This window comes from Anolis carolinensis, chromosome 5, assembly GCF_035594765.1.
Source record: "Anolis carolinensis isolate JA03-04 chromosome 5, rAnoCar3.1.pri, whole genome shotgun sequence".
NCBI classification, from domain to species: Eukaryota; Metazoa; Chordata; class Lepidosauria; order Squamata; family Dactyloidae; genus Anolis; species Anolis carolinensis.
In genome coordinates this window covers 139,254,522-139,281,346 of record NC_085845.1, presented here as the reverse complement: position 1 = coordinate 139,281,346, position 26,825 = coordinate 139,254,522, and the positions used below count along the sequence as shown (strand labels likewise).

Sequence of the window (26,825 nt, the reverse complement as noted above, 5' to 3'; positions counted from 1 at the left end):
TGCAATCGGCAGGATCATGTCATGTCCCTCTGCCCAGATTTGGTGGAAATAAAACTCTGAAACCTTCCAAATTGGGGGAAAAAACTTCTAAGGATACAGAAAACTTGGGCAAAGCAAGTCTCAGATACCACCTTGAAAACCTTATGATAAGACAATCCAAAATGAAATTATATTACTGGATGATGAAACTTCTAGGTCAGAAAAAATGCTTTAAATTTCAAGGCAATCATCATCATCAACTTTATTTACATCCCACCCATCTTCCCAAAGGGACTTAGCATGGCTTAATAGCCTATAAACCTTGAATACAAGAATGTTCCTGACATTTTTCATTTTTCCTTGCAAGCTATATCAACCCTATGCCCCATAGTTCTTGTATTACATCTCTGTTTACAAAGCCAACTGCTGTTCAATGATCTAAGATATATGATCCCAGCTTTCCTAAATGCAGATCCATACTATGTGTTGTTTTCATTCATACTGATAATCTGTACAGCAAGCATAACAAAGAGTGAGGAAGGTTTATCCCTCCAGACAAGATTTATGACTCTACAAATGATTCTTTTTTCATATAGAAATTATTCCAGTGCAAGAAAAAAAGAATCAGGGTCTAGGTCATGGCTGAAGTGTGGCCAATCTCCACAGCAAAAGAATGCTTTTAATTTTTATAAAATGAAGGACATTAAAACATTCAACAGTTCTCTTCAGTAAGCCATCTCTTGCAATATTTGATTGCTATTCAGCAATACACAACCCACTTAAAAAGCTGACACACACAAATGAATTCGTAGTAGGCTAACACAATAACCAAGATTTATTTGTCATAAAAACAAAAACTGAATGTTATATAAAAATTATAAATGCAGACAGTTTGTCAATATTTTGTAGAATCTGTTATACATTGCTCTCTATTGATTTAGACTAAGGAGTGGAAACTGAAGCACTTGTACTGATATAAATTGAATTAACAATGAATGACAATGTAAGTCAATAGGATTTTTATTCTAAGTTCTTAATATTGGGGGGAAAACCACCACATTTTAATAGGTCTATTTAAAAGATATAAAGATGACTCTGGCTCAGCTGTAACGTTTCTTAAAGTAAACTTGCTGATAAAAAACACACAACCGGATCCAATTACTGTCACTGCTACCATTTTTAAAAAAGTCTTTTCCCACCTCCTCTTCTTCGCCAGAGGCTGTATTTGACAAGGATTGTCCTTTTGTACATCATGTAACTAGAGAAAAATTATGAAGCAAAAACATAATGAGGTGTCTACACCATAGCAAGGCATCTTCAAAATTAAGATATCTAAAACTCCTAGTACGGACCTGCTTGAAAAGATAGCATATTTCCATCTGCTTTTCTCCACCAAAAACCATAAAGAGAGACCATGGGACAAGGTTTACTACGAGTTGATAAAAAAATCAACTCTTCTGTGTAAGATTGACAATCTAGAACAGAGGTCTGGGACTATTTTTAATTGAGAATCTGCAGTTTTCTAGAGTTCCAAGGACACACTTGGGGATCCCAATAGCTATATATGCAATTTGTGGGCTACACTTGTTTGGCTCATCCCTAAAGCACATCATAAAAAGCTTGTGTGGCTTCCAGATTTAAGGACTATATTCTGGGATAAGAGTTTTAATTTTCATCATCATCATCATCATCATCATCATCATCATCATCACCACCACCACCACCACCACCACCACCACCATTATCTCCTTTTAATTCTTTCTCTCTCCCCAACCATTTTTGCAGGTATATTCACAAAATTTAGTTGAAATACATTTAAATAGAGCACTGTGGTCCATGGACCACCAGTGATCTGCAAGAACTAAAATATAGTTAGCGGCCTCACTGTTACTACTACAGATAATAACACAGCTCAACCAAAAAACATTATTTTCTTTGTGTCTTTTTTTTCTTAGGGCCTGCTCCTGGGGTTAACTGGGGTGCTGATTCAGAAAATAGCACTGGATAGACCACATCAGCTCTAGATTATTAAATATGGTTTTCTGTGGGTGAGCAGATGGCGACTACTGGATGGCATATGTTCTGTATCAGAAACTAGAGCTGAGGTGATCTATCCAATACAATTTCTGAATCAGCACCCCAAATAACCAAACCGAAAAGTTGACCAAAAACTGATTTGTAACTCTTTGGGAACGAATATTGGAGAATGGTCCCTGGTCAAGTGGTCTCTGGTCCAAAAAAGGTTGGGAATCACTGAAATACAGCATAATTTTGAAAATATGATCTCATGCCCATATTCATTACATCAAATCTGCAATTTTTGTGATTACAGTAGAGTCTCACTTATCCAACGTTCTGGATTATCCAACACATTTTTGTAGTCAATGTTTTCAATACATCGTGATATTTTGGTGCTAAATTCGTAAATACAGTAATTACTACATAGCATTAATGTGTAATGAACTACTTTTTCTGTCAAATGTGTTGTATAACATGATGTTTTGGTGCTTAATTTGTAAAATCAGAACCTATTTTGATGTTTAATAGGCTTTTTCTTAATCTCTCCTTATTATCCAACACATTCGCTTATCCAACGTTCTGTTGGCCCGTTTATGTTGGATAAGTGAGAGTCTACTGTATTTCAAATACCATATTTCATTGCATAATAGTCACCAGAGCATACACAACACATCCCCATTTTGTGGGGTACCAAAATTGGTATTTTTCCTGTTCTTCGCATAATATTTGTACCCCTTTATTCACTCGCTCACACACCTGCCCAGGTGAGTGTATGAAGGGTGCAACTCAGGGACAGGTGCATGAGACAGAGAGGCCTCACCCACCTGCCGACCTCTCCCCTTTGCAGCTGCCAGCTGAGGGAAGCCCCATAACTGCATTTTTTTCACCATAAGCACCTCTCTTTTCCCCCTTAAAGTGCAACTATTATACAGTAAAATACAGTACATTCTGGTTGTTGATTTGTATATACCTCTTGCATGAGCTTCCTTAATTTACAAGCTTCTCCATTCAGATCTTCAACATTGCAAATGAGATCTTCACAAGTTTTAGCGAGGCTCTCAGGTGGACTCCATTCAAGGACCAGCTTTTTTAAGAAAACAAGATTAAACACCTGACACACAGTTTATACAAGACAACTGAAAGACAACTTCTATATATCTGTTAACTGGAACTCAGTTCTAATTAGCGCTATTACCAGATAAAAGACTGAAAATATAAGGATTGTAAATTACGTTCTCCCAACAACAAATTAATCATCAGGACTGTTGAATGTGTAGGTGACACAGTTTAATGTCTGAAGTTAAATCTGGTATATAAGTGTATCATTTAAGAAGTATTTTATACTGTAAAATTATCTTATTTTATATTTTACAATGATTTGCTGCAATGTATCAAAGAAATATATTAAATGTATTACATTTTTTCCCAATGTCAAATTAATATTTAAGTAATTCATATGAAAGCAAAAGTGACAGGAACTTGACATGAAAAGGTGAAACTCATCTAGTCAATTGTTTTTAAACATTATGAAAATGATTTAGGCTAAATAATTTTATCCTTACTGCTATTGTATTAAAATTGTATATTAATGGTATTCGATTTTAACAGACAAGATATTCATGCCAATTGTTTTATATAGTATTTTTATAATGTTTTATACTGCTGACCTTTTATACTGTTTTTTATCATTGTCTTTTAGATAGTATTTTATCTGTGTGAATGTGTATGATCGTTGGTCTGAATATTAATAAACAGAAATGGATATATTCTAAGTTAGATGTAATGACAAAGGACTAAATTTTCAGAAGACTGCTTTGATTCTTTGAGCAAACATGGAAATAGAAGACTATTTCTAGTTTTGTATCTGGTTGCCTCAAAAAGGAGTATCATTTATGGCCATTTGGTTAACATAGAAAATATCACAAAATGGTATTCTGACCATTTTTCTTTACAAATACCTTGTGAGCATCTGTAGGGAACTGATTAATCACATTCTGCACAGCAGTGGTAAGCTGAATACACTGTCTGTTTAGTTTCAGAAGAAAAGAAAGTAACTCATCACCACTGCAACAATAAAATGAGACAACAATTACACAAAAAGTTACTCAGAAATAACTTATAAAAATCAAAATAGCAGCAAAGGAAATGAGGTATATCTGAAACATTTTTTTGGTGATGAGTTAACTTGCAGCAGTAATAATAATAACAACAACAATAACAACTTTATTTTTATACCTCGCCTCCATCTCCCCGAAGGGACTCAGTGGCTAACATGGGGCCAAGCCCAGATTGTTACAAACAATGTAAAAGACACAACAATGTAAAAACAGATCTATAAAACATATTAAAAACCACATTTACAATAAAACATGGTTAGATAAAAACCTGTGAAAGCTCAAAAAATGAACTGGGCCAGAAGAAAGCGCATATAGTGAGGAATGTAAACTGGAAGAGAGGTAAAAATAACCCGCAACAATTATCATGATAAGGGCTTGGGATGAGGTAAACATGAAAGCCATTTCCAACTAAAGGAATGGAATAAGGTGCAACAGAGATATTGTTAATCAGTAGGACAGACCCTAGACCTAAGGGCGAGAATCACTCACCAAAAGCCTGTTGGAAGAGCCATGTTTTCAGGCTCTTCCTAAAAATTTGAAGGGTAGGGGCTTGCCTGATCTTTCTGGGAGAAATTCCAGAGCCGGGGGGCCACAATGGAGAAGGCCCTTTTCCTAGTCCCTACCAACTGCGATTGTGAAGGTAGTGGGAGCAAGACAAGGGCCTCCCCCGAAGAACAAAGAGGCCGTGCAGGTTCACAGGGGGAAATGCGGTCACGGAGGTAGGTGGGTTCCGAACCTGCACCTTGAATTGGGCTCAGAAGATAAACTGCAGCCAGTGAAGCTCCTTAAACAGGGGGGTTGACCGCTCCCTGTAATTCGCTCGTTATTAATCTGGCTGCAGAGTGCTGGACCAAATTGAAGTATGCTTACTTTATGATCAAAAATTAATTAAGCAACTACATTTTTGTGTGAGCATACCTCTACAACTCCCCACTGGAATGAATCCAGGGAACAGCATATTTAGTTTCCAACACTATTTCTTCAGCAACCCTTCCACAACACACAGCAAACTACAGGCAGTTCCTGAGTTACAAACATCCGACTTACAAATGACTCATAGTTAGGAACTGGAGTGAGACAACAGGAAATGATAGAGATCTAACCCCCGGAAGGGAGGTTCATTCCTGAAAGAGTTGTCACAAGGAAAAAGTATCTCAATTAAAGCTTTATCGCCAATCCTTGTTTCCACAACAAGTATTTTTTCAACATCTAATTATCACAGTGACAGAAAGTGAAGTGAAATCTTCTGAACAAGGGCACAGACAGCAAAGCAAACACAACAGGGATGTTAACCCTTCCCCATGTTATCCAAAGCTAAGGAATATGTATTTTTGGCTAGAGTTACACAATGTGAAGATAATACAGACATAAACAACCCACAGAGAAGTCAGTTATCCAGAGCCAGTCATTCATATGTAAAAACTGACCAAATTAGTAAGGCAGCCAGCAATCTGGAAATGTGTGGATTAACCCATTGCATCTGTCAAAAAGGAGCATGCATAGTAAATGCCCAATGTTCCATTTACTCAATATAGTGAGAGACATACCAAATAGCTTAAGAGTGGGAATGGCTGCCTACTATCCGGGTTCCTTGATCTGTATCATCCATCTACCTAACACACTGACTTGTACTACTCTCCAAATTTGGTCCACAGGTGCAATTGAAAATGCAACAGAAATCATTATTTCGAGTGAAATGAGTAACTACATTAGAAGGCTTCTTTTTTAAAACTAATGTTTACTGAGAAGTCTTTTGAATGTCTGCTAAATTATATACTATTAAAATGAAGACTAAAAAGAGTGCTTTTTGCTCCGTTCTAAGACCCACACACAAAATAATGCATAATGGAATGCCGACAGCAACAATTTTACTGATTACAGCTGACAGCTCAGTGCTCACCTTATGTGAACAGAAAGAGGGGGAAACACTGACTTGACACATCTGGAGGTGCATTCTTCAACTTTCTTTCTAACCAGTAAATGACAGAGTTCAAACCACTGTGGGTGCTCTATAGCCTCTCTCTTGATACATGATTCCAACCGTTATGATTTTTCCAATACACACCAACCACAAATTAAACTTATTGCAGCTATTCACACACCATGTGCATTCCAATTCTACTGTTGTTATGCTTTATGTAGGATATTCAGTCTGAAACATCATTTTGATTTTACACAAATGGTGCCCTGTGCAGAATAATGACCTGGGATCTGTTGACTGTCCATCAAGTGAGATTTCAGTTCATTTAATTAAAAACAATAGTTTTAGTTACTATCTTGTTAATATTTCTTTTGAAAGTGGGATTTTACCTGAATTCTACATTTATCACTCCTGACAATTCTTCCAACTTTATTTCTTCTATCTGCAGTTCTTTAGCAGCATCTATGATTTTTTGTTGATCTCTCCGATCCTGAATCCCAATCTAAATGACAAAATGTTCAAAATATCTTATGAACAAGATTTGGAAGACATTTGACTTTTTAAAATATAAGTGCAATGTTTAATAAACAAACTTGTATTTTATCTTAGAAGAGTCAAAATAGTGGCTTTAGGGATCATCATTTTCTAATATGCCTTAATTCCACCAAAACAAGAAACCCAATTTTAAAAATATACATTGAATATGCCTAAATACCCTAAAAACACCAGATCCCATCTGATCCTAAGCAGGATCAGATCTATCAATGCTAATGCATGTTCTCCACTCAAATCATGTTGTTACAAATGTTTTCAATTTACAGCAATAAATTGAAAATGTTATAGGTACGAAGCCGTTCATAAATGCATATTTAACACATCTTTGTGCACTCTAACAGCAACTTCTGTCCTAGCATACCAATGGTCTGACTGGTTCCTCTGTAATAAGGGGACATTGTATCAGAAACCAGTATTATTTGTCCTCTATAAAAATGACTCACAGGCACTAAAATGTTACACAAAATAGAAAATTAAGAAACAGGAGAAATAAGCCAACCTCTACGAAGTCCTCTTTTCTCATGGTCAAAAGTTGTCTCAAAGTTATCCCTCTTTCCTGCACGAAACAATATTATTTTATCAGGTTTTTTACAACCCAGAATTCATGGTAATTATTCCCTTGCATATGACATAGATATCAATAAACACAGCCAAATAACATACTTTAAGTACATTTATAATAGATACACAAAGCCCTAATCTAGGTTAATATTCAGAATACTCTTAACATTCACATCTTCCAAAACAGCTTTAATACTTATATTATCATAAATTTAATAGTGATCTTCTACAATAATGGCACGATCATTAAGAATATATGCAATCATCCAGGTATGTTTTCAATTTAAAAACTCACGTTTAATATCTCCGTTATGTGTTCTAGCCCAAAGCCATGTAAAAACACTTCCAGGTCACCAAAAGCTGCATAAGATCTATATAGATATACAGGTTCCATTATTATAAAATGCAGGTATTCTAAATAAAGAATTAGCTATGTTACACCAGTTCTAAAGTTCTGTTCAAGGAACACTGTCACAAAAGTGGCATAAAACCAAATCAAGGCAATGAACATCCTAAATCATCACTAGCCTAAAAAGGTTCTGTAATCAACTCAGCCAACCCTTGGTCATCTTCACTAATTAGGACTGTGATCTAAGAAGACAGGGGGAATTCTGAAAATTCTTACACTACTCCAAGGGTTCAGTGATGCCTGTGGAGTGCCTTGATCTCGAGAAATCCCTCCAACCCACATAAGCATTCAACTTTTTTGTTCTGTTCATGTAGGGCATCACAAGAAAAGTTTTGGGCAGAAAAGCTAAAAATACCAAAATATATATAGAGCATAGATATATCTCACAATAGCAGTGCATACTAGAATGTGATTAAAATTGCACAATGGATACATTTTTGGGTCAGTAACCCTACTTTTACCGACTTGATACCCTCCACATATGTTTAGCAAGAACCCAGATCAATTCAAGATGGCAAGCTAGCTGAGGAAAAGTTAACAAATCTGGAGGGTACAGATTGGAGAAGGCTTACAGAAAACCCTTTTTTAGTTGGAGATATTATTATCATACTAAAATATTTACCTTTTCAATCCATCAGGGACTGCTTTCAAAAGACTCTGAGTAGCCTCTCCTTTAACAAAGTTCTGAAACCGTCCTTGAAAAGGATTTGCCATCAACGAAAGTAAACTAAAAAGCTAAGGAATTTTTTTAAAAAAAAATACATTTATTTACACAGGAAATACTATTTTTATTATATACTTAAGTGCAATTGGATAAAAAAAAATCCAGAAGAGATTGCAATGGCCTCTATGACTAAAGATAAAGAAACTTTTCATGGCATCTCAAAAGTTGAACAAATGGATACATCAATAAATACATCATGAATACATCAATAAAATCTTTGGGAGAAGGGACCTTTTTCTCTCAGTTTGGATTCTAGAAATGTAATAGAGAGACACACCGGGGGTTTTTTTCTTTATAATTTATTTTTTTATAAGTGAAGACATTTCTTAGGGCAGAGACTATTTACTTGTGCAATTATTTATTTATATAGAACTCAAACATTATGATTCTTCAAAGAGGTCTAAAAAAGCGAAGTAAATAAAAGATGCAGGCAGTCTAAGAAACAAACCAAGAAGTATATACATGATAAATATAAACCAAACATTTGGTTAAACACTTGATAAATATAAACCAAACATGTATGAGTTTGGGTTATAACATCAGTTTGTTTCAACTATTATAGTATTCAAGTGCCTGATTTTAATTCAAAGCTAGTGATATGATACTGGAGTTTTCTTTACGGAGGATGAAAGATTGCTGAGTATTCTGGAGGCTAAAACAACTGCTGAAGCTATATAGGTAATATATGTTTTGTCATAGGCACTTACTATGTTCTCGTTCCTTGGTTTTAAGTTCCCATGTACCCTGCCTCTTTACTATCTCACATTGCATTTAATGGAACAACTCGCTTGAAAAGATTTGTACAATACTTTCAATAGTACAGTAATTCTTCAAAGCATATTCATTTTCAGTTTCCTTCCTCCATGCATACTACAGTGATTAGCCCTGTCGAACATTGTGAAAGCCATCCACTGCATGACTATCAGCCTCCTCCCAGTAGACTGAATTCAAGAAATAGCTTCATGAGAACTACCACTCCTCTGAATGTTCCTCCAGCAACAGCAAGAGTATCCCTCTGGGCAGCTAAACCAGGCAATTCCAACTGGATGGCCCCCCATGAGCGTCTGCCTCCTGGGGCAAAACAAGAATGGGCAACTTGGAAGTCTCTAAACAGAAGCAGAGTGGGCAGATCAAAAGACAACTTGGCAAGATGGCACTACCTGGAGGAATCCTCAACCTTGTGTGACTGTGGAGCAGAACAAACAACTCCGCATATGTATGCTTGCCCACAATGTCCTGCCTCATGTACGGAGGAGGAGTTGTTTAAAGCTACGGACAATGCAGTCACTGTTGCCCGGTTTTGGTCTAAAACTATTTAGATGCTTGTGATTCCTTTATTTTATCACTTTTAAACTTATTTATTATGCAATGCTTTTGTCACAAAATAAATAAATAAATAAAGCCCTGTCTTGGTTTACTCTAACTAAATATATCCCTATTTAAAAACAAATATTCACAAATAGAAACATTATTCAAAAATGCCTGTGAATAGCAAGGTTAGCCTCATACTATATCACTGCATGGAACTCTAATGCAAAATCAGCTTCAAAGTAGATACATTTTGCATGATATTGTAAAAGTAGAAATACCTCTGAATGATTGTTGTTTTTTGCAATTTCTCCAGGTGTCTGTCCATCTTTTGTCTGTATTGATTTATCAGCTCCGAGTTCAAGTAACCTGAACACTACTTTTTTATGTCCATAGCGAGCCGCCCATGTTAGTGCCTGCAATGATTCATTAGTTGTTTTGATAGTATACATTTTATAATTTGAGAACAAAGAAGTAATTTCAACAGATAAGGTACTTTGGAATGAATGTTCCTATACAGCAAGACATACTGTCTATATTCATAAGTAAGTCTAGAAAGTTTAGTTTAAAAATCCACCCAAAAATCTTGCATAAGTAACGATCAATGTAAGTACTTAACCATTTCCATCTCTGAGTAGAATAATGAAAGATGGGAACTTAGTCCATCTCAGGACAATCCAAAAGATGCATCAATCCCTTCTACTTTCTCTATGGCACTGCTTCCTGTCTTTTTGAAGGTTTGACTTAAAAAGTGCCAGCAGTGCCATTTTTCCCCATGTAATGACCCTCAACTTATGCACAGGTGATAATAAAATCCAAAATATTCGTCTCAAAATCTGCCCTCAACTTATACATGAAGTTGACATATACATGAGTATATACAGTGTATATTTGTCTTGTCTTCACATCTCAGTTAAAAATTGCTCTCTTCCCAAAAGTTAAAACAATCACCAGAAAAAGGAATATAGAGTAGGAAGAGAAGACATATGAACCAGAGTTTAAAGCTTCCTGTGGCTTCAGTCTGGAGTTAAGCTCCACAGACAACAAAGAGGGGAGAAGTGTCCCTGACTGCTACTAAATCCCCCTTTCTACTGCAGTCCTTGATTCTACAAAGTATACTATCCTGGAGTACCTTCATTCACTTTTAGGTTTCCTTTGGAATTTTTTTTAGTTACACAAGTTTCTCAAAACTGGGGACAACAAAATGAATAAAAAAGTTAACATTTGGGACAACTAATTGGAGTGGCCGCCTGCAGACTGAATGGGTTAGGGGCCCAGACCACTTTACAATCCGAGTTTATAACATTATTACTTCTCCTCATTTAAGGATGAGAAAAACAAAACAAAACCAAGGACTATGAATAGTAACATGTTTGCTACCATACCATTTGTCAATAATTTAAGATGAAGCTTACGCCCCTTTGAAGATTCTTAGACTATGTGTAAAAATCAGCAAAGAACCAACTTAATACTGCAAACTTACGGTGTAACCACTTTCGTCTTGGGCATTTATATGTGATCCACGAGCAGCTAGAAGAGAAACAACTTGAGGATGACCTTCACGGGCTGCATACATTAGTGGAGTCATTTTCTTTCTAGGAAACAATCCATAGCACCTGTTAACAGTGTTCTCAATCCAAATATTTGTTATTCTGTTATTAATTAATACTGGAGTATGCAACTCTACATGCAGCAATGTTGCACCCTGGCGCAGGCAAAGCAGCATCCATCCTGGCAGCAAGGATTGCTCAAGTGGCACGCAAGAGACAAGCAGTCAATCAGTTTAAACCAGAGGGTTTGAACCAATTAGATGGTTAGCCCAGATGTTCCTGCCATGTATTTTCACTTTGGTCAGGCCATGGAAGTTATGAAGGGAGATGCCTCCAGGAGCTCAGCTGTTGGAGTCTGACCATCTTCCCACCAACCCACCCTGCATTTATGGCTTGTCTGGAGTAGCTAGGCAGTTGTTTGTGTTTGAAGCAACTACTGAGTGTGTGGGGACAGTTGGGTCATACATCCAGGATACACATATCTGCTAGCTGGAAAGACAGTGGGCTGCCCTAAGGGAGACCCAAAACTCCTGCAGTGGAGTAGGTCTTGATGCTGATCCCAGAGCCTTGATATCATGCAGAATATGCGGAGTGGGAAATTGCCCCTGTGGTTATCTCCAATCATTCCATGAGAATCACTGCCCAGTAAGCAAGTTGGTTGATGCCTGGATTTGGGGAGCGGAGTGAGCGCCCTCTATTAGCTCCAGCTTCTGCCAACCTAGTAGTTCGAAAACATGCAAATGTGAGTAGATCAATAGGTACCGCTCCAGCGGGAAGGTAACGGCGCTCCATGCAGTCATGCCGGCCACATGACCTTGGAGGTGTCTACGGACAACGCCGTCTCTTCAGCTTAGAAATGGAGATGAGCACCAACCCCCAGAGTCGGACACGACTGGACTTAACATCAGGGGAAACCTTTACCTTTAGGCACCAACTTGATTTACAGCTGTAATTAATTAAATAGTGGCATATTATTTTCCAACTATTGCTATAACTTTATAATGTAGAAACTTTGGGTGTTGAGTATGATGCTGAGTAAACTAGCACCTGAAACCACAATAGCTTTTCTTCACCAACAAATGACTTAGAAGCACTTATTTAGTAATTTTATTGCTACTTAAACAACAGACTTTGATCTAAAATAATAGTTGGGCAATAAAGTTTAATGTTTGAAAGAACAAGTTCAAGATATGGTTGTTTAAAAGCAGCTGATAGAATTAATTGCCAAACATTGCACTGAAGTGCTAACATAATCATATCACCATTGCAAAGATATGAAAATAAGTCATAAAACTGTACAGCAGAAACACACAGCCACTTAGCTGCATTTCACTACAGTTTTCTGCTCTATAACAAATACTAGTAGAACTGTCCTGCTTAAAGAAAAAGCATGATGAAATTAATTTTAAACATAAACATTCTTTTGTTCACTGTGTTAGTTATATTACAGACCACTAGAGGGATCCATAGAAACACATTGGAAAGCTGAGTGGGCTTAAAAACTGTCTTAGCAAATGTGCAACTTAGGTTTTCCTTCCTGAAGGTGTCCCAAAGAAACAAAGGTATCATAAAATTAAAGGCGAAAAAAATAAAGATTTGCATAAAACTATGACAGGGCAGAAGTAAGTTGCCATATATCTGAATTCAACTCTGAAATGAAAATGAATTTATAACCTATAGTGAAGAAATATCATTTGAGATTACAGCAGTGTATGTTTAGTTGCGCTGTAAAATACAGTTTTGGCATGCCCAATATCAGAAGCCTAGCCAAGGCATTGAAGGCTTCTAGTAGTTGTAACACAAAACATCTGGAAGAATAGTGTTTAGGAATCACTGCCCTAAAAGCACCAGATACTTTCTGATCTTGGAAGCTAAGCAGAGTCAGCTGTGGTACTAGGATAAGAACCACACAACAAATACTAGATGTTGTAGGCTGTATTTTAGAAGGAACTGGCAAAACCACCTTTGAGTATTCCTTGTCTGAGAAAACTTCATGAAGTCACTACAGGTTGACAAATAACCTGACGATGCATGCGCAACCTATATACCCAGTATCACAAGTCCCAAAAGATAAAGACTGAGTAAAAAGACTTGATATACAATTACATTACATTGAAATTGTAGTGGGAAATCTGTTAAAATTTGTGAAAAGTATTAGTAGCATTGTGCCTGTTACATTTCATGCTCTGCACTGTAGAAATCAAAAGTTAAAAACATACAGTAGTCTTGGTTATCCGACATAAACAGGCAGGCAGAATGTCAGATAAGTGAAAATGTTGGATAACAGGGAGGGATCGCTCACTCCCTGGCCTCCCCTTTTCTGCTTCCTCCAGGCCATGGTTCCCTACCCTGCTTGTCCCAGCGGTAAAGGTGCAGTGGCAGCCACTGCCTTTGCTGTCCTCCCTCACTCACCCGCTCACTCACCAGCCGGGTCCTGGTTCTGCTGCCACTGCCTTTGCCGCTAAGACCCGGCACCGGTGAGTGGGCAATCGAGGGAGGGTAGCAAAGGTAGCGACAGCAGCAGAAGCAGGAGCCTGGCTGCCTCTCCCAGGCTCCTGCTTCTGCCACCACTGCTGCCTTTGTCTCCCACCCTCCCTCTCTCTCTCACTCACCAGGCTGAGTCCTGGCAGCGGTGGCAGAACCAGGACCCGGCCCAGTGAGTGAGCGAGGGAGGGCAGGTGAGTGAGGGAGGGTGGTAAAGGTGCAGCGGTGGCAGCAGAAGCCTGGCCACCTCTTCCAGGCTCCTGCTTCTGCTGTCGCTGCCACCTTTGTTGCTCGCACTCCCTCTCTCACTCACTCACCTTCCCTCCCTCGCTAATCTCACTCACTCACCGGGCTGGATCCTGGCAGCGGCGGCAGAACCAGGACCCGGCCGGTGAGTGAGCAAGGGAGGTTGGGTGAATGAGGGAGGGCGGCAAAGGTGGCAGCTGCTGGAGGAGGCAGGAGGGGCAGGCCAGACTCCTGCTTCTGCCGCTGCCACCCTCCCTCCCTCACTTGCGCAGAACCAGGACCCAGCTGGGAGGGCGAACGAGGGAGGGCGGCCCCAGGGTGTCGGATAACTGGAAGTCAGATAACCGAGACTCTACTGTATTTACCTATGTAAAAAATAAAAGGCAAGATAGATAAAAGGTGCAGCACTGAATGCTTGCATCCTGTCATTGTAAGTAGAAAAATAACAAAACAAGGGCAAAGTGGTGTAGTAAAATCTAGCAGAGCTAGCTTCTCCAAGAAGGCAGGATTTCGCATTTTGGTTTTCTGAAATGGCCTCATCTGAGAAGCATAGTTCTTCAACTAGAAAAGCAAATGTTTGTGACAACTATAAAGGTAGTCAGGCTGTAGCAGTTAGGATATAGTGTATATCCCTACACAGAAGACACAAGCACTCTTGGCTTCATTCAATTCAAAGAATATAGGTAAGATTCCCTGACTGAAATTCACAGACTGAGTTAGAACACTCTCTGCACAGATAGAATTAGAAATGTAAAATCTGAAACAATGCTGCTCCTTCTCATTTTATTCTATATCTTACTTTTCTCCCAATAATGAGATTCAAGTATGGTTAGCTAACACCATACTTAAAACAACACAAATTACGCACAATACCAAACATTAATAAAATTATAAACATAAGATTGAAAAAGCAGTTATAAAATTAAAACATTGGATATTAAAATATTAAAATTAAAAGAATAAAACGGCCATTCTGAAGTAATGAAATATATTGGAATTGTTACCAAATACTTGTAATATATTGGAATTGCTACCAAATACACACTTCACCCGGTGGCGAAGTGCGTTAAAGTGCTGAGCTGCTGAACTTGCAGACTAAAAGGTCCCAGGTTCAAATCCCGGGAGCGGCTTGAGCGCCCACTGTTAGCTCCAGCTTCTGCAAACCTAGCAGTTCGAAAACATACAAATGTGAGTAGATCAATAGGTACCGCTCCGGCGGGAAGGTAACGGCACTCCATGCAGTCATGCCGGCCACATGACCTTGGAAGTGTCTACGGACAACGCCGGCTCTTCGGTTTAGAAATGGAGATGAGCACCAACCCCCAGAGTCAGACATGACTGGACTTAACGTCAAAGGAAACCTTTACCTTTACCTTACTGAAATGTAGGAAAATAATCTATATGTGAAAGAAAATTCCTCAACAGAAGAAATGTGAGAAGATATCTCATGTACTACAAATGTGTGAGATAACATTTATGTGCTTATGAGGAGAAGCAGAAGCAAGTCGTTGCAAGAAACCAATGGGGAATGTGAAATCCAATGCAAAAATGCCACAGGAAAATGGATCTAGGACATTCATCATTTACTTGAAGGGTTACCCAGATGCCTCCTTTTGGACTTTTCCAGAAGAAACCCTATCTTTATCCTGCACTAGGAAGCCATTTGTTAAGGGCTGGGAAAATGAGAGAGGCATGAATTGCTCCATAGTCTATGGTTCATGTCTACTGAGGGACTTGTTGGATATGTCTGCCAGAGATTGCTGCTGAAGACACAAACAAATCCGTCTATCATTGTTTATTAAAAGTAGGGGCCCTTACCCACATACTTGTTCTACAAATTTCTGCCAAAAGGACAGTACTGGAGAAGTTTTCTAACATGGCTGCTGTTTTTGTGGAATGTCTATAATGATTTTAGGTCAAAGGAGATGAGCTGACCCAAAAGTCTGAGTTAGGTCTTTATTCAGAAGAGTTACGTGGATTCAGATACCTTTTCCTCCAAGGAACTAAGAAGAAACAAAATAAAAAGGCAGTCTGACTGAAGCCACGGAATAGTGAGTGTGCTTTCTATGAGGGGCCATGTAAACAGAAGAAAAGGTAAGCCAGTTAAGTCAGAAGGTGGAACAAACAGGTTGATTGTCTTGGAGGAGGTAACATATCTGTTGCAGTGCAAAGAAGACTGTGTGTCTGATGTTCTATTTGCCCAGACCTAAATCTGCCTTCTCACAAAAAAGAGGTTGAGCGAAAGGCAAGTTACAGATTTGCTCTTCCTGAGTATGAATCAAAGGTGGCCAAGTCTTTCAACAGTAAGGAGGAAAGGTAATCAGAACCTACAATCTATCCTCTAAGAAACCAGTTGTCGTAGTCAACAGAAAGGATGGTGACCTGCATAGAAGTAACCTGAGAGAAAGGTTTCTTACAAAGGTCCCGGGACTCCTCAAAGGTCCAGATTTATCCAACAAATGTTTGCTCAACAGATGATACCAGCTTGGATTATTGGGTGTGACACTTTCTTGAGAAGCTCCCTAGAGGAGAAATCAGCTTTTACCAGCATCTCTTATTTGGTAGTTCAGCAAAATCTCTCATTCTTAAGACTGCTTGGTAAGTCTCATTAAAAATAATTTTCATTAAGGGAATGCATATACAGTTCTTCATAGGTACATTGGAGACAACTTTGATCACATTACCATAATTTCCATTAAGATCAGACTCTGTGGTTACCAAAGTCTCCATTGTCCTGCTCAATGGTTAATTAAATGGAACCTCCTGGTCATTGAAGAGTGAGGAGCATCAGATCAGGGAAAAGACTAGTTCCTGCATATTCTGCTTATACAGTTGCCAGAAGTCTCTGTCTGGCAAATGTAGGAAAATGAATACAAGAATAGACCTTTGGTCAGCCAGGTTCTTCCTATGTTCTTAGTATGCATTTTAAAGCTACTGTAATATACTTGTGACGTCAGTTGCTAACAATAAAATGAAACTGAACAATGCACAATGGAAGTTGTTACGCACAGGAATGAATCACCACCTCAACATTAGGATGTAATACTATTCTACTCAAAGTCACTAAAACTTCATCTGATAAGGAACTGTGATCATCTGTTGGTAACACTATTGAAGGAGGAAGACAAGCCAAAGGAAGAAACTTTGTTTAACAGTAAACAGGGAATATCATGACTATTTTCAAATATTAACAAGTCCCCACTAAGTCACAGAAACCTACTTGGTGTTTTTGGCTGAATCACATTATCCCAGCTTCAAAGGAAGGTCATGGCAGACACCTTTGAACATGTCTTGCCAAGAAAATCATTTGATAGATTTACCTTAGAGTTACCATATGCCAGAAATTACTTGAAGGCAAACAACAATAACAAAATCACATATGGGGAAAAATAACAGTTCACTGTACTTCCCAAGCATGGAAAAGAAACAATAGCCTCAACAACAAATAAATATAGGTCAAACATGGTGGAGAGAAGAAGCATGCACCATGAGGTGCCAAGGAGGTTGTTAACCCCAAAAATATTTAATTATTATAAGAAAATGCATTTTTCTTTCCAACAAGGGATTATCCCAAAATAACATTTCCTATAGAGAAGTTCATCTGTAAGACACAACACACAACAGACAAATATGAGAAAAAAATTGCAGACTCTTGTTACCTTTTCATTTGCTACATTTAGGATAATTCCCAGGCTATATATTTTTAAGTCCTGGTAGTACAGGTTCAGTATCACTTATCTAAAATGCTTAGGACGAAAAGTGTTTTGCATTTCAATTTTTTGTTTTTTTGTTTTGGCTTTTGGAATACCTGAACAGGTCTGTAAAACTGAAGGTCATAAAGAAATTTAAAAATGTCTTGTGGTTTTATAGGAATTTGGCATTTAATCTCAAAATGACTTCCGATTTGCTTCACCACGCGCCGTTATTTTTTCTCACAACTGGCTTTGAGATTTTTATTTCATAATATTTGGGTGAGTGAGGTTTCAAGGGGGACAAATGGAAAGCAGTAAGAAATTGGTTAAAATTTTCTAACAGACTTTCAAAATGCTTTACTCTGCTAATATGAAAGATACAAATCTGTTCAAAATCACACTAAAACATCACTGCCTATACTTAATTAAAACTGAGTAACAACTGAATTGATAAAAATATCAAATTTGTAAACAAACGGCACGGTATGATATTTGTATTTTGTTTTTTAAATTCAGCACACAACAATACAATAAAAATAGTTACAATATTGAAAAAATGTTTTGTCATCATAACCTATTTCATTTGCTTTTTAGTTGACACTTCACACTGCTGATTTCTGTTTATCTTGTTGTCCAATAAAACACTACATCTTTTTCAGATGTTCTACAGCTATAAACCTTCTTTAGTCTGTAAACCTGCTTTTTTCTACTTACATGCAGAACTTCTAATTTATCTCTATTGAAATTCTTTTTGATCCAGTCCTCTAGTCTGTCAAAGATTCAGAATCTTTTCTAGAGAACTATGAACACATCCAATACTAGCAATGTTTGTCCTTGACATTGATTAACACCCTTCATGTGTACAAAGCTACCCTATTTATGGGTCAGGTCAACTTATTATCCATACTTATTCCTTCTAATCATGATACATAGACAGCACAGTGGAGAAAACACAACAGATTCCCTTGGCATACGGAACTGTATGCTTAAAAATGTAAGCATTTAATTGAGTTGACATTATATCCTAAAGACAACTGCAAATTGCAACTACACTAAAACCCATTGAAACAATGAGATTTATTGCAAGTGTCACCATTCCAAAATTTAGTCAATAGTCTACACTTGTTGGAGTTAGCAGATGGATTTAGGCCTGTAGCTCTGGAAAAAGAAACAGTAAAGAGATAACAATGATTAAATAGGCAATATATTTATACCCTTCAAACTTTTTAAGCCATGGAAACAGATAAAATACTACAGCTTCCAAAGAAAAAGATAAAAGATCTGTACTATAGTAAGGTATTAAGGCTTATGTAACACTCATTATCTGTTTTGAAGACATTTATATTAAAATTTATTGTCTAAAACATAAATGTGACAGTTTTCCCAAGCTATTTGCATGAACTGAGATATGTGATCTGACAAAGTTAACCATCATATGGTGATAAAATCAAGGCCACCTAAATTGCACAGTAGTGTAGGCTGGCACTGCCTTATCAACTGTAATAAATATGTCCTTTCAAACTTAAACACTAAGCAATGGTTGAAAACTTAAAAGTATTAACTGTGTTATCAACAGCAAGAGCCAATACTTAGAACAATGCTAGTACACTGTCATTTTACATTGCTACAAATACAAAACTCTTAAATATAACCATCTTCAAATTTCAGCATTTAAAGTAATTTGTACAGTAGTTAGTTCAAAAATGTCTATACTATAGGTTGATCTGAAACCCACCTACAATTTGTACTCTTGGTTACTGAGTCTAAGTTGCCTTTTGAAAAAATGAAAACAGCTTGATGGCAACTTTTGCCTTAAGATAGGCAAATACCTATCTGGGGTGGTGCATTGATCCTCTGTGAGAATGTGGCAGGCTGCACTTATTCTTTAATATTCTTTTTTAAATGGCCCAAAATACTCTTGTCCCAAAACAGTGCAAATTCATCACACTATGGCAGATTACTTCCCCTTGCCAATGACTCCCCTTCAGAGTTTAAGCCACCAAGGACTGGCAAAAATATGTCAAAACTGTTATTTAAAGCTCCTAGGGAGTGGGAGGAAGTTATATGTTTTTTTTTCTGGAAAAAAATCAAAGCAATTTCATTTGGGAAGTGCTGGGGATTTCTTGAGGCATCAAAATGTGCTTAAGACGCCACATCTTCCCAATCTTCCCTTTTGGCTTCAAAAGTAAAGTGCAATTTTTCAATACTAAAATTCACTAAATACAAAAAAGTGCACTTTCCCATTTTATAATAGCTTTTCCCTGAACATAGCTTATAAACATCTAACACATTCAAGCTTTTAGCCTACTGATTCATCCCAAATGTAGTAAACCTATTAAATCAACTGCTGAACTGTCCACAAAGAGGACAATCTCTCTATGGGATCTAGCTGAGGTGCACATAATTTAGGTCTGAGTGTAAACAACATATCTACGGATACCTCAATGTCAGACGACAACCTTACTTGTCTTGTTTCTGTTCAATCAGCTATCAATGTGGCACTAATTCAACGTAACACTACAAGCTGGGTTGTTTTTAAAGAGTTCTCTTACATTCTGTCCCCCCCCCCCCCCCCTTACAACTTATGGCACTTATAGAGCAAAGTCTAGATACCTGGGATACAAAAGACTTTAAAGATAGCAGAAATTGCCATTAGGAACAGTGCTTAAATCAAAAACTAGTAACACAGTAACAAAGGTGAACCTCACAAAATCACTCCGCATCCTAATTGGGTTATTTTTTTTAAAGTTCTCTCACAACCTTTTTGTTTCACTAGAAACTTGGACACCATGAATCATGAGGCTAGCCTTGCTAAATAAGGATGTTGTAAGTTCCAACAGATAGAAAACTCTGTTGTATTCAGTCATCTGTACTATCCACAGTAGTAATTTTAATATTATCTGGATTTCTCATGATAACATTACAAGCTACATTTCATTTTAAGGAAAAATCAGGCTTTACATGTTAACTGCCACCCATTTAGTTCAATGTGCATGGAGATAAACTACGGTACATAATAGCCAAGTGTTGTCTGATATCTGTGTTGTCACTGGTAAGTAAGATAATTTGCACTAGCAGATTAGACAGGGAAGCTTTTAAAATGTAATGTGACTTGAGAGCCTGCATAGTGTAGTTTTTGGACAAGGAGAGGAGGGCTTGAATCCCCACTCTCAGCCACACATGAAGGCAATGGCAAATCTTCTGTGTACAAATGTTTCCAGAAAATATGTCAGAGTTGCCTTAGGGTTGCTATAACTTGGAAATGACTTGAAGGGATTCCTTTTTTAGGTAGGCTACATTGTCCATCCTCTTTGCTGTGCCTCTATCAGCAATTGACTGTTTTTAAAGGAGGATTTTTAACAGGGATTCATATGCTTTTTCATTATTGTTAATACATCAACTGCCTTTGAATGATAATATATAATTATATACATTGGATCTGTTTTGATTTACAAGCGACCATTTGGAGAAAGGAGGCAAAATAAATTTAGCACCATCCAATTTTTTGGAACCACAACTCTTATATATATATATATATATTTATATTTATATATATATAATAAGAACGAAAAATGTCAAACATTAGTCATTATGGGAGCAGTAGTTACAGCCCCTAAGGAGAGAGCAAACTGTGTATTGTACCTACGGGTAATAATCCTGACAAATGTCCACTTCTGCAGCTGTACTTGTTCTAAACACTAAGACAGGTATGGGCAAACTTCAGCTGTCCAAGTGTTTTGGACTTCAACTCCCACAATTCCTAACAGCCAATAGGCTGTTAGCAATTGTGGGAGTTGAAGTCCAAAACACCGGAAGGGCCGAAGTTTGCCCATACCTGAACTAAGATATAGGCTTTCCTGGCAGGGATCTCAAGAATTACATCTGAGTAAAATGGTTAGGACTGAATTGCATATTTTAAGGAAATTGGGAAGATTTACTCTTTTCACTGACAGAATTCTATAAATAATTACTATTATATTTTTCATTATTTACAACATCTGCTTTTGTTCAATAATGAAAGTTCTTTAGATAGCTTATATTAGTGCTACTCAGAGTAGAAATCCTTGGACTTGACTCTGATTCATTGAGATTTCTAGAAAGAAAACAATACTAATTGGTTCCAGTCCCTGGCACATTAAAAATGCTACTTTTTCAATCAGATAACCTTATTTTAAATCCTCATTTTATAACAATGTGCTTTACATTAACTACTACATTATAATGCATAAGAGCATCATGCATAATAATGAAGCAGGGTGGCTATAATTTTTATTTGTTTGTAATGCATCTGGTTAAGAAATGTTGTGCAACAATGTCTGTGAGCCTGTTCATTGGTGGGCAAATAGGCTTAGGACAATACAGTAAACATTAGACATTGTTAGCAAACAGAAACCTATCAGGTATGAATGGTAAACAATGAGAAAGTGATCCATTGGTAACAAACATGGTAGAACACACTCAATAACCAAGGATGATTCTATTTGCTGTATTATGAGATCAATAAGCTGTTCAATAATTTGAAGTACACACTATTTGCTTACCTGCATGTAGCATTAGGATTCGCATTCCTTGACAAAAGCAGTTCTACACACTTTAGAACCTGTTCTTCTGAAGCATGGGCATTACATGCAGCCATCAACACTGTATATTGATCTAAGCAAAAATCACAGGAACTAATTAATTAAACAAACCAACTTTGCAGAGTTCAACATTAACCAGTAAATAACCACATACACTAATACTGTATTAACTTGAATCAAATGCTCATTTTTTTTTACTAAATTACGTTCAAAAACTTAAGAGTGCACAACAGAATTGTGTAATATGATAATCTTAGTATTGAACCAAAGCCAAGGAACACCTCGAGCTCCTATTTGAGGGACTGCATCTCTAATTTAATTGTCATGGCTCAATGCTATGCAATCCTGGGATTTGTAGTTTGGTGAGGCATCAGCATTCTTTGGCAACCTCCATGATGCCAAACTACACCCCACAAAACCCCACAGCATTGAGCCAGGGTAGTTAAAGTGGATTCGTTATACAGCATAAATGCACCCAAGGTTTTCTTTTCCATTGCGAAAAACTTTGGTGTTCTAACAGTTTCGTTTTTAAAGAAGGAATTATAAGCAGGCAACCAATGTATTAAATGGCCAAATTACAAAGAGTGCAGTTTTTGTCACTGCACATTACATTTGCCAGAAAATACTTTTTTTGGTTTCAGGATTTTGAAAACTGAAGTGTGCATTAGATTCGATGGCGCATTAAACTCGAGTAAATTTTGGTACTTGTTTAATACATAGTGGAAGTTGCAAAACTAGCTTTCAGATTTTACAACAGAAAAGTGTCTCTGGAAACTTAGTATCTAAAAATATGTACGTACATATATGTGCACATAACCACCTGTCCTCTAGTTCCATGGACTCTGTATCTATGGATTCAATCATCCACAGCTTGAATATGCTAAAACAAAAACCAAAAAGCAAACCTTGATCTTGCCATTTTATATAAGGAACACCATTTTACTATGTCACTGTATATAATAGGACTTGGACATCCATGGATTTTACGATCTATGGGCAGGTCATGGAGCCAAACTCCAGCAGATACTAAGGTCCTCTATCTGTCTATCTGCTATGCATGTACATAAAAATAAAATAAATATAAAATCTTCAACCACCAATTAAATTAAATTCCCAATAGCTACATTTAACACTTATGTCATTCTATTGCAAGGTAAGTTTAGAAAAGATTGTAGCCTTGATGTTTTTGTATGTATATCCCTGTGAAAATCTCCTAGCAAAATTATTATAAGCATCACAAGGAAGTTAATTCCAACACCGAGTCATGGGGAGAAATAATTATAATGATTATTTAAATCTGTGGTGTTCTTTCAGGTTCACTGCTGCAGGTAGCCCTTTTATCAATGGAGATCATAACTTTATCAAACTGGAGTTTTAGGGTCTGTTTGGGGGTATAATTTGCCATGTTAATTTGTCACCTTATGACTAATCTAGTGACAAGCTTTTGGGTACTAAGGTTGGTCTCTTAGATAGCAACCAAAATCTCTGTTACTTGAAGGCATACTTGAAACTTTTCCAATTTGGCAGAAATTGCCATAACTTGTGTTCTGCTGGCAGTTCACCTCCAGGCAATAATGAATTGGCAGAGTAGGACTTGGTGAAAAAATATTTCCCATCTAAAAATCAAATAAAAAATCGAAGCATGCTGATTTTTAATTTCTATTTTGGCTGTTATGTATATCTAAAACAGAGAGGGCAGAACAGTGCATTAGATAACATAGAATCATAGAGTTGGAAGAGATTGCATGAGTCATCTAGTTCAACCTCTGCCATGTGGGAAAAGCACAAAGTACCCCCGTCAGATGGCCATCCAGCATCTGCTTAAAAGCCTCCAAGGAAGGAGCTTCCATCACATTCCAAGGCAGAGGGTTCCACTGCTGAACAGCTCTCACCATCTGGAAGTTATTCCAGGTGAGGTCTGACCAAAACAGAATAGCAGGGCACCATTACTCCCTTTTATCTAGACCCTATATTCCTTCTGATGCAGCCCCTGATTGCCTTTTTTGATTAAAAACATTTTATGAAATACCCTTTTGTTTTATTAGATATTTGAAAAGTTGGTTTCTTCTTCTCCCAGCATGCATTGTCTCTTCAATACTTTATCTAATTGGATTTCAAGATAAAATTAACTTTAGCAACAATACCTGAGGCCATAATACTTTTGCCAAACCTTACCCTTATCAAAGCTGGCATTTGCACCTCTGCCCAGAAGGAGTTGCATGAGTTCCACATTTGAAATGTTTGCAGCATACATCAGTGGAGTCCATCCAAATTTAAAAGTAAATTCTGCACTTACACCTGCAATATTTGCATGTAAAAGATTACCAGGCATTGAATTGGACAGGAATTACAAATTATATAAAATTATCTAATTTTGAATTGTTAAATATGGATACAGATAGCAGGGCTAAACAAATTTGATTTGGCCTAACTAGCTTGCTAAATAAAAAAAAAACCATTATCACAGGTTACAGCAGAAGTGTATTTTAAGTTCAAAGTAGCATCACAAGTTTCAGCAAAAATAAAAATAAAAAAATCTGTTGGACTGGCAGAGAACTCGAAAGTACTTCTAGTTCCCAAACCTTATTTTGTCTCACCATGGCACCATGGCCTGGTGTTTCAAACATCCATTGCCGTAAGAACTCCACCAGCTGCCGCAAGCAGCAACAGCCACAGAACACTTGGTAAAGCTTACCATATATACTCGAATATAAGCCGAGGCACCCAATTTTACCACAAAAAACTGAGATAACTTATTGACTTGAGTATAAGCCAAGGGTGGGAAATGCAGCAGCTACTGGTAAATTTTAAAATAGATACCAATAAAATTACATTAATTGAGGCACCAGCAAGTTAAATATTTTTGAATATTTACCGTATTTCAAAGAAAAATAGCAAACTTGCTCTATAAGTGGAAAAGTAGGGTCAACAAAAACAATATGGTATTAACAATAACTTAACAACAACAATAAAACTTCATTTGTAATAATAATAATAATAATAATAATAATAATAATAATAATAATAATAATAATTCATTTATTATCCTTCATTTTTATCCTGCCCTATCTCCCCATGGAGACTCAGGCTGGCTTCCAACATAATAGCAGGCAAACATTCAATGCTTATATAAACAATGCAGAGCTAGACATAGATCTATAATTATAGACGCTAATTTCACATATGCATTTCCCCCTGAAACATTTGCAAATCCCATCTCTGTGTGTGTGCATTTCCCCTACAATATTTGCAAGCCATATATACAGGTAAGTAAGAATATATTCATATATATTCAGACATCACTCTTTATATAAATATTTGCAGGGACTTGCAAACATATGAGGGTAAATTCATATATAAAAATAATGTGTATGTATGGCTACAGATACACAGGTACATGGATCTATATGTATAAAGGATTTGCAAAGACCTGCAAACATATGAGGGGAAATTCATATATAAAATTAATGTATATAGATTAATGTATAAAGGTACATAGAGATGGCAAAAGCTTACAAGGGGTTAATGCCTATATATCTGTAGGAGAGTTTAATAAATATTTCAGGGGAAAATGCTTTCATAAGATTAATGAATATATATTTTTCTTCTTCCTGTAATGGTGTCTTTCTCTTATCAAAACATTCCCTTGATTAAGAGCAAGGGAGGCTTTGCAAAAGAAAACACACTGATAAGGTAGAAGAAAGAAACAGATCACATATTGCATGCAATAGCCTGCAGACTCTGTTGCTGGCCTTGACCTTGACCCGATTATAAGCCGAGGGAGGCTTTTTCAGCTCATAAATAAGGGCTGAAAAACTCAGCTTATCTTCAAGTATATACTGTACTTTGAATATTCTTTTGGTTTTGAAAGGCGAATGACACATATTGTAAAAATTAAGAAAGCAAAATGTAATCTGCAAATATTCTAAAATGTATAATAGAGAAACAGCTGTAGATCATAATGAAGGTCATTTGTTCAATCCAACAGTGAGCAATTTTAATTGTGTCATTCCCGTTTCTAATAAGCTGTTTTTAATAAGGGCTGACAACTTTCTACACTCAACATAAGACTACTCTAGAATAACAGGATATTCTCATATGAACCAGCTTTCATAATCAGCAGTATCTGTGCAGCCTTTTGAAAACTGCATGATTCCTTGGGATTTTTTCTCTTTTTGTGTCATTTTTAATGTTATATTTCATTTGAAACTTTTGTAACATAGTGGGCTTTAGCATTATGAAGAAAAGGATTCTCAATTCTTTGTATCATGACACAGGAGGAGGGAGTTACATAAGCACTTTATCTTCTGTCTCGTTTTCACTAAATGGATATTTATTGCTGAAAAATCAAAAGTACAGGAAATCTGCTACTTTTCTGAATAGAAATGATATAAAGTTGGAAAGTTGAAATAATTACCTACAGGACAGCCACCACTTTTCTGGACAGAAAAGATGTAAAGTTGAAAAGGTGATAACCTCAGGGCCATGTCATAGATGATACGATTTCCTAGGCCCCCTCTATACAATCATATAAAATACAGATTATCTGATTTGAATTGGATTATATGGTGGTGTGCACTCATATAACCCAGTTCAAAGCAGAAAATATGGATCATCTGCTTCAATAATTGGATTATATGGCAGTGTAGAAGGGGCCCTAGACGTTGTTCTACTTCGTGT

At 37.0% G+C, this 26,825-nt stretch overlaps 1 protein-coding gene across 2 annotated transcripts in view; it reads right to left on the bottom strand.

Annotated features, from left to right (window-relative positions):
• Positions 1 to 784: 784 nt before the first annotated feature.
• Positions 785 to 26,825, bottom strand: part of asz1 (ankyrin repeat, SAM and basic leucine zipper domain containing 1) — a 37,467-nt gene continuing 11,426 nt past the window's right edge. The window contains exons 1-12 of one of the 2 annotated variants that reach the window (XM_062982401.1): positions 24,321 to 24,439; positions 22,946 to 23,025; positions 22,107 to 22,218; positions 11,077 to 11,188; positions 9,875 to 10,009; positions 8,184 to 8,296; positions 7,448 to 7,523; positions 7,091 to 7,147; positions 6,426 to 6,538; positions 3,957 to 4,062; positions 2,969 to 3,082; positions 785 to 1,237 (exon numbers count right to left, since the gene is read on the bottom strand). In XM_062982401.1, coding sequence (XP_062838471.1) covers positions 1,013 to 1,237; positions 2,969 to 3,082; positions 3,957 to 4,062; positions 6,426 to 6,538; positions 7,091 to 7,147; positions 7,448 to 7,523; positions 8,184 to 8,296; positions 9,875 to 10,009; positions 11,077 to 11,188; positions 22,107 to 22,218; positions 22,946 to 23,009 — 1,227 coding nt within the window. In that variant the 5' untranslated portion in view covers positions 23,010 to 23,025; positions 24,321 to 24,439 and the 3' untranslated portion in view covers positions 785 to 1,012. Of the gene's footprint in view, positions 1,238 to 2,968; positions 3,083 to 3,956; positions 4,063 to 6,425; positions 6,539 to 7,090; positions 7,148 to 7,447; positions 7,524 to 8,183; positions 8,297 to 9,874; positions 10,010 to 11,076; positions 11,189 to 22,106; positions 22,219 to 22,945; positions 23,026 to 24,320; positions 24,444 to 26,825 lie in introns of those variants that run through there. The other variant, XM_008111172.3, reaches the window with a different exon arrangement.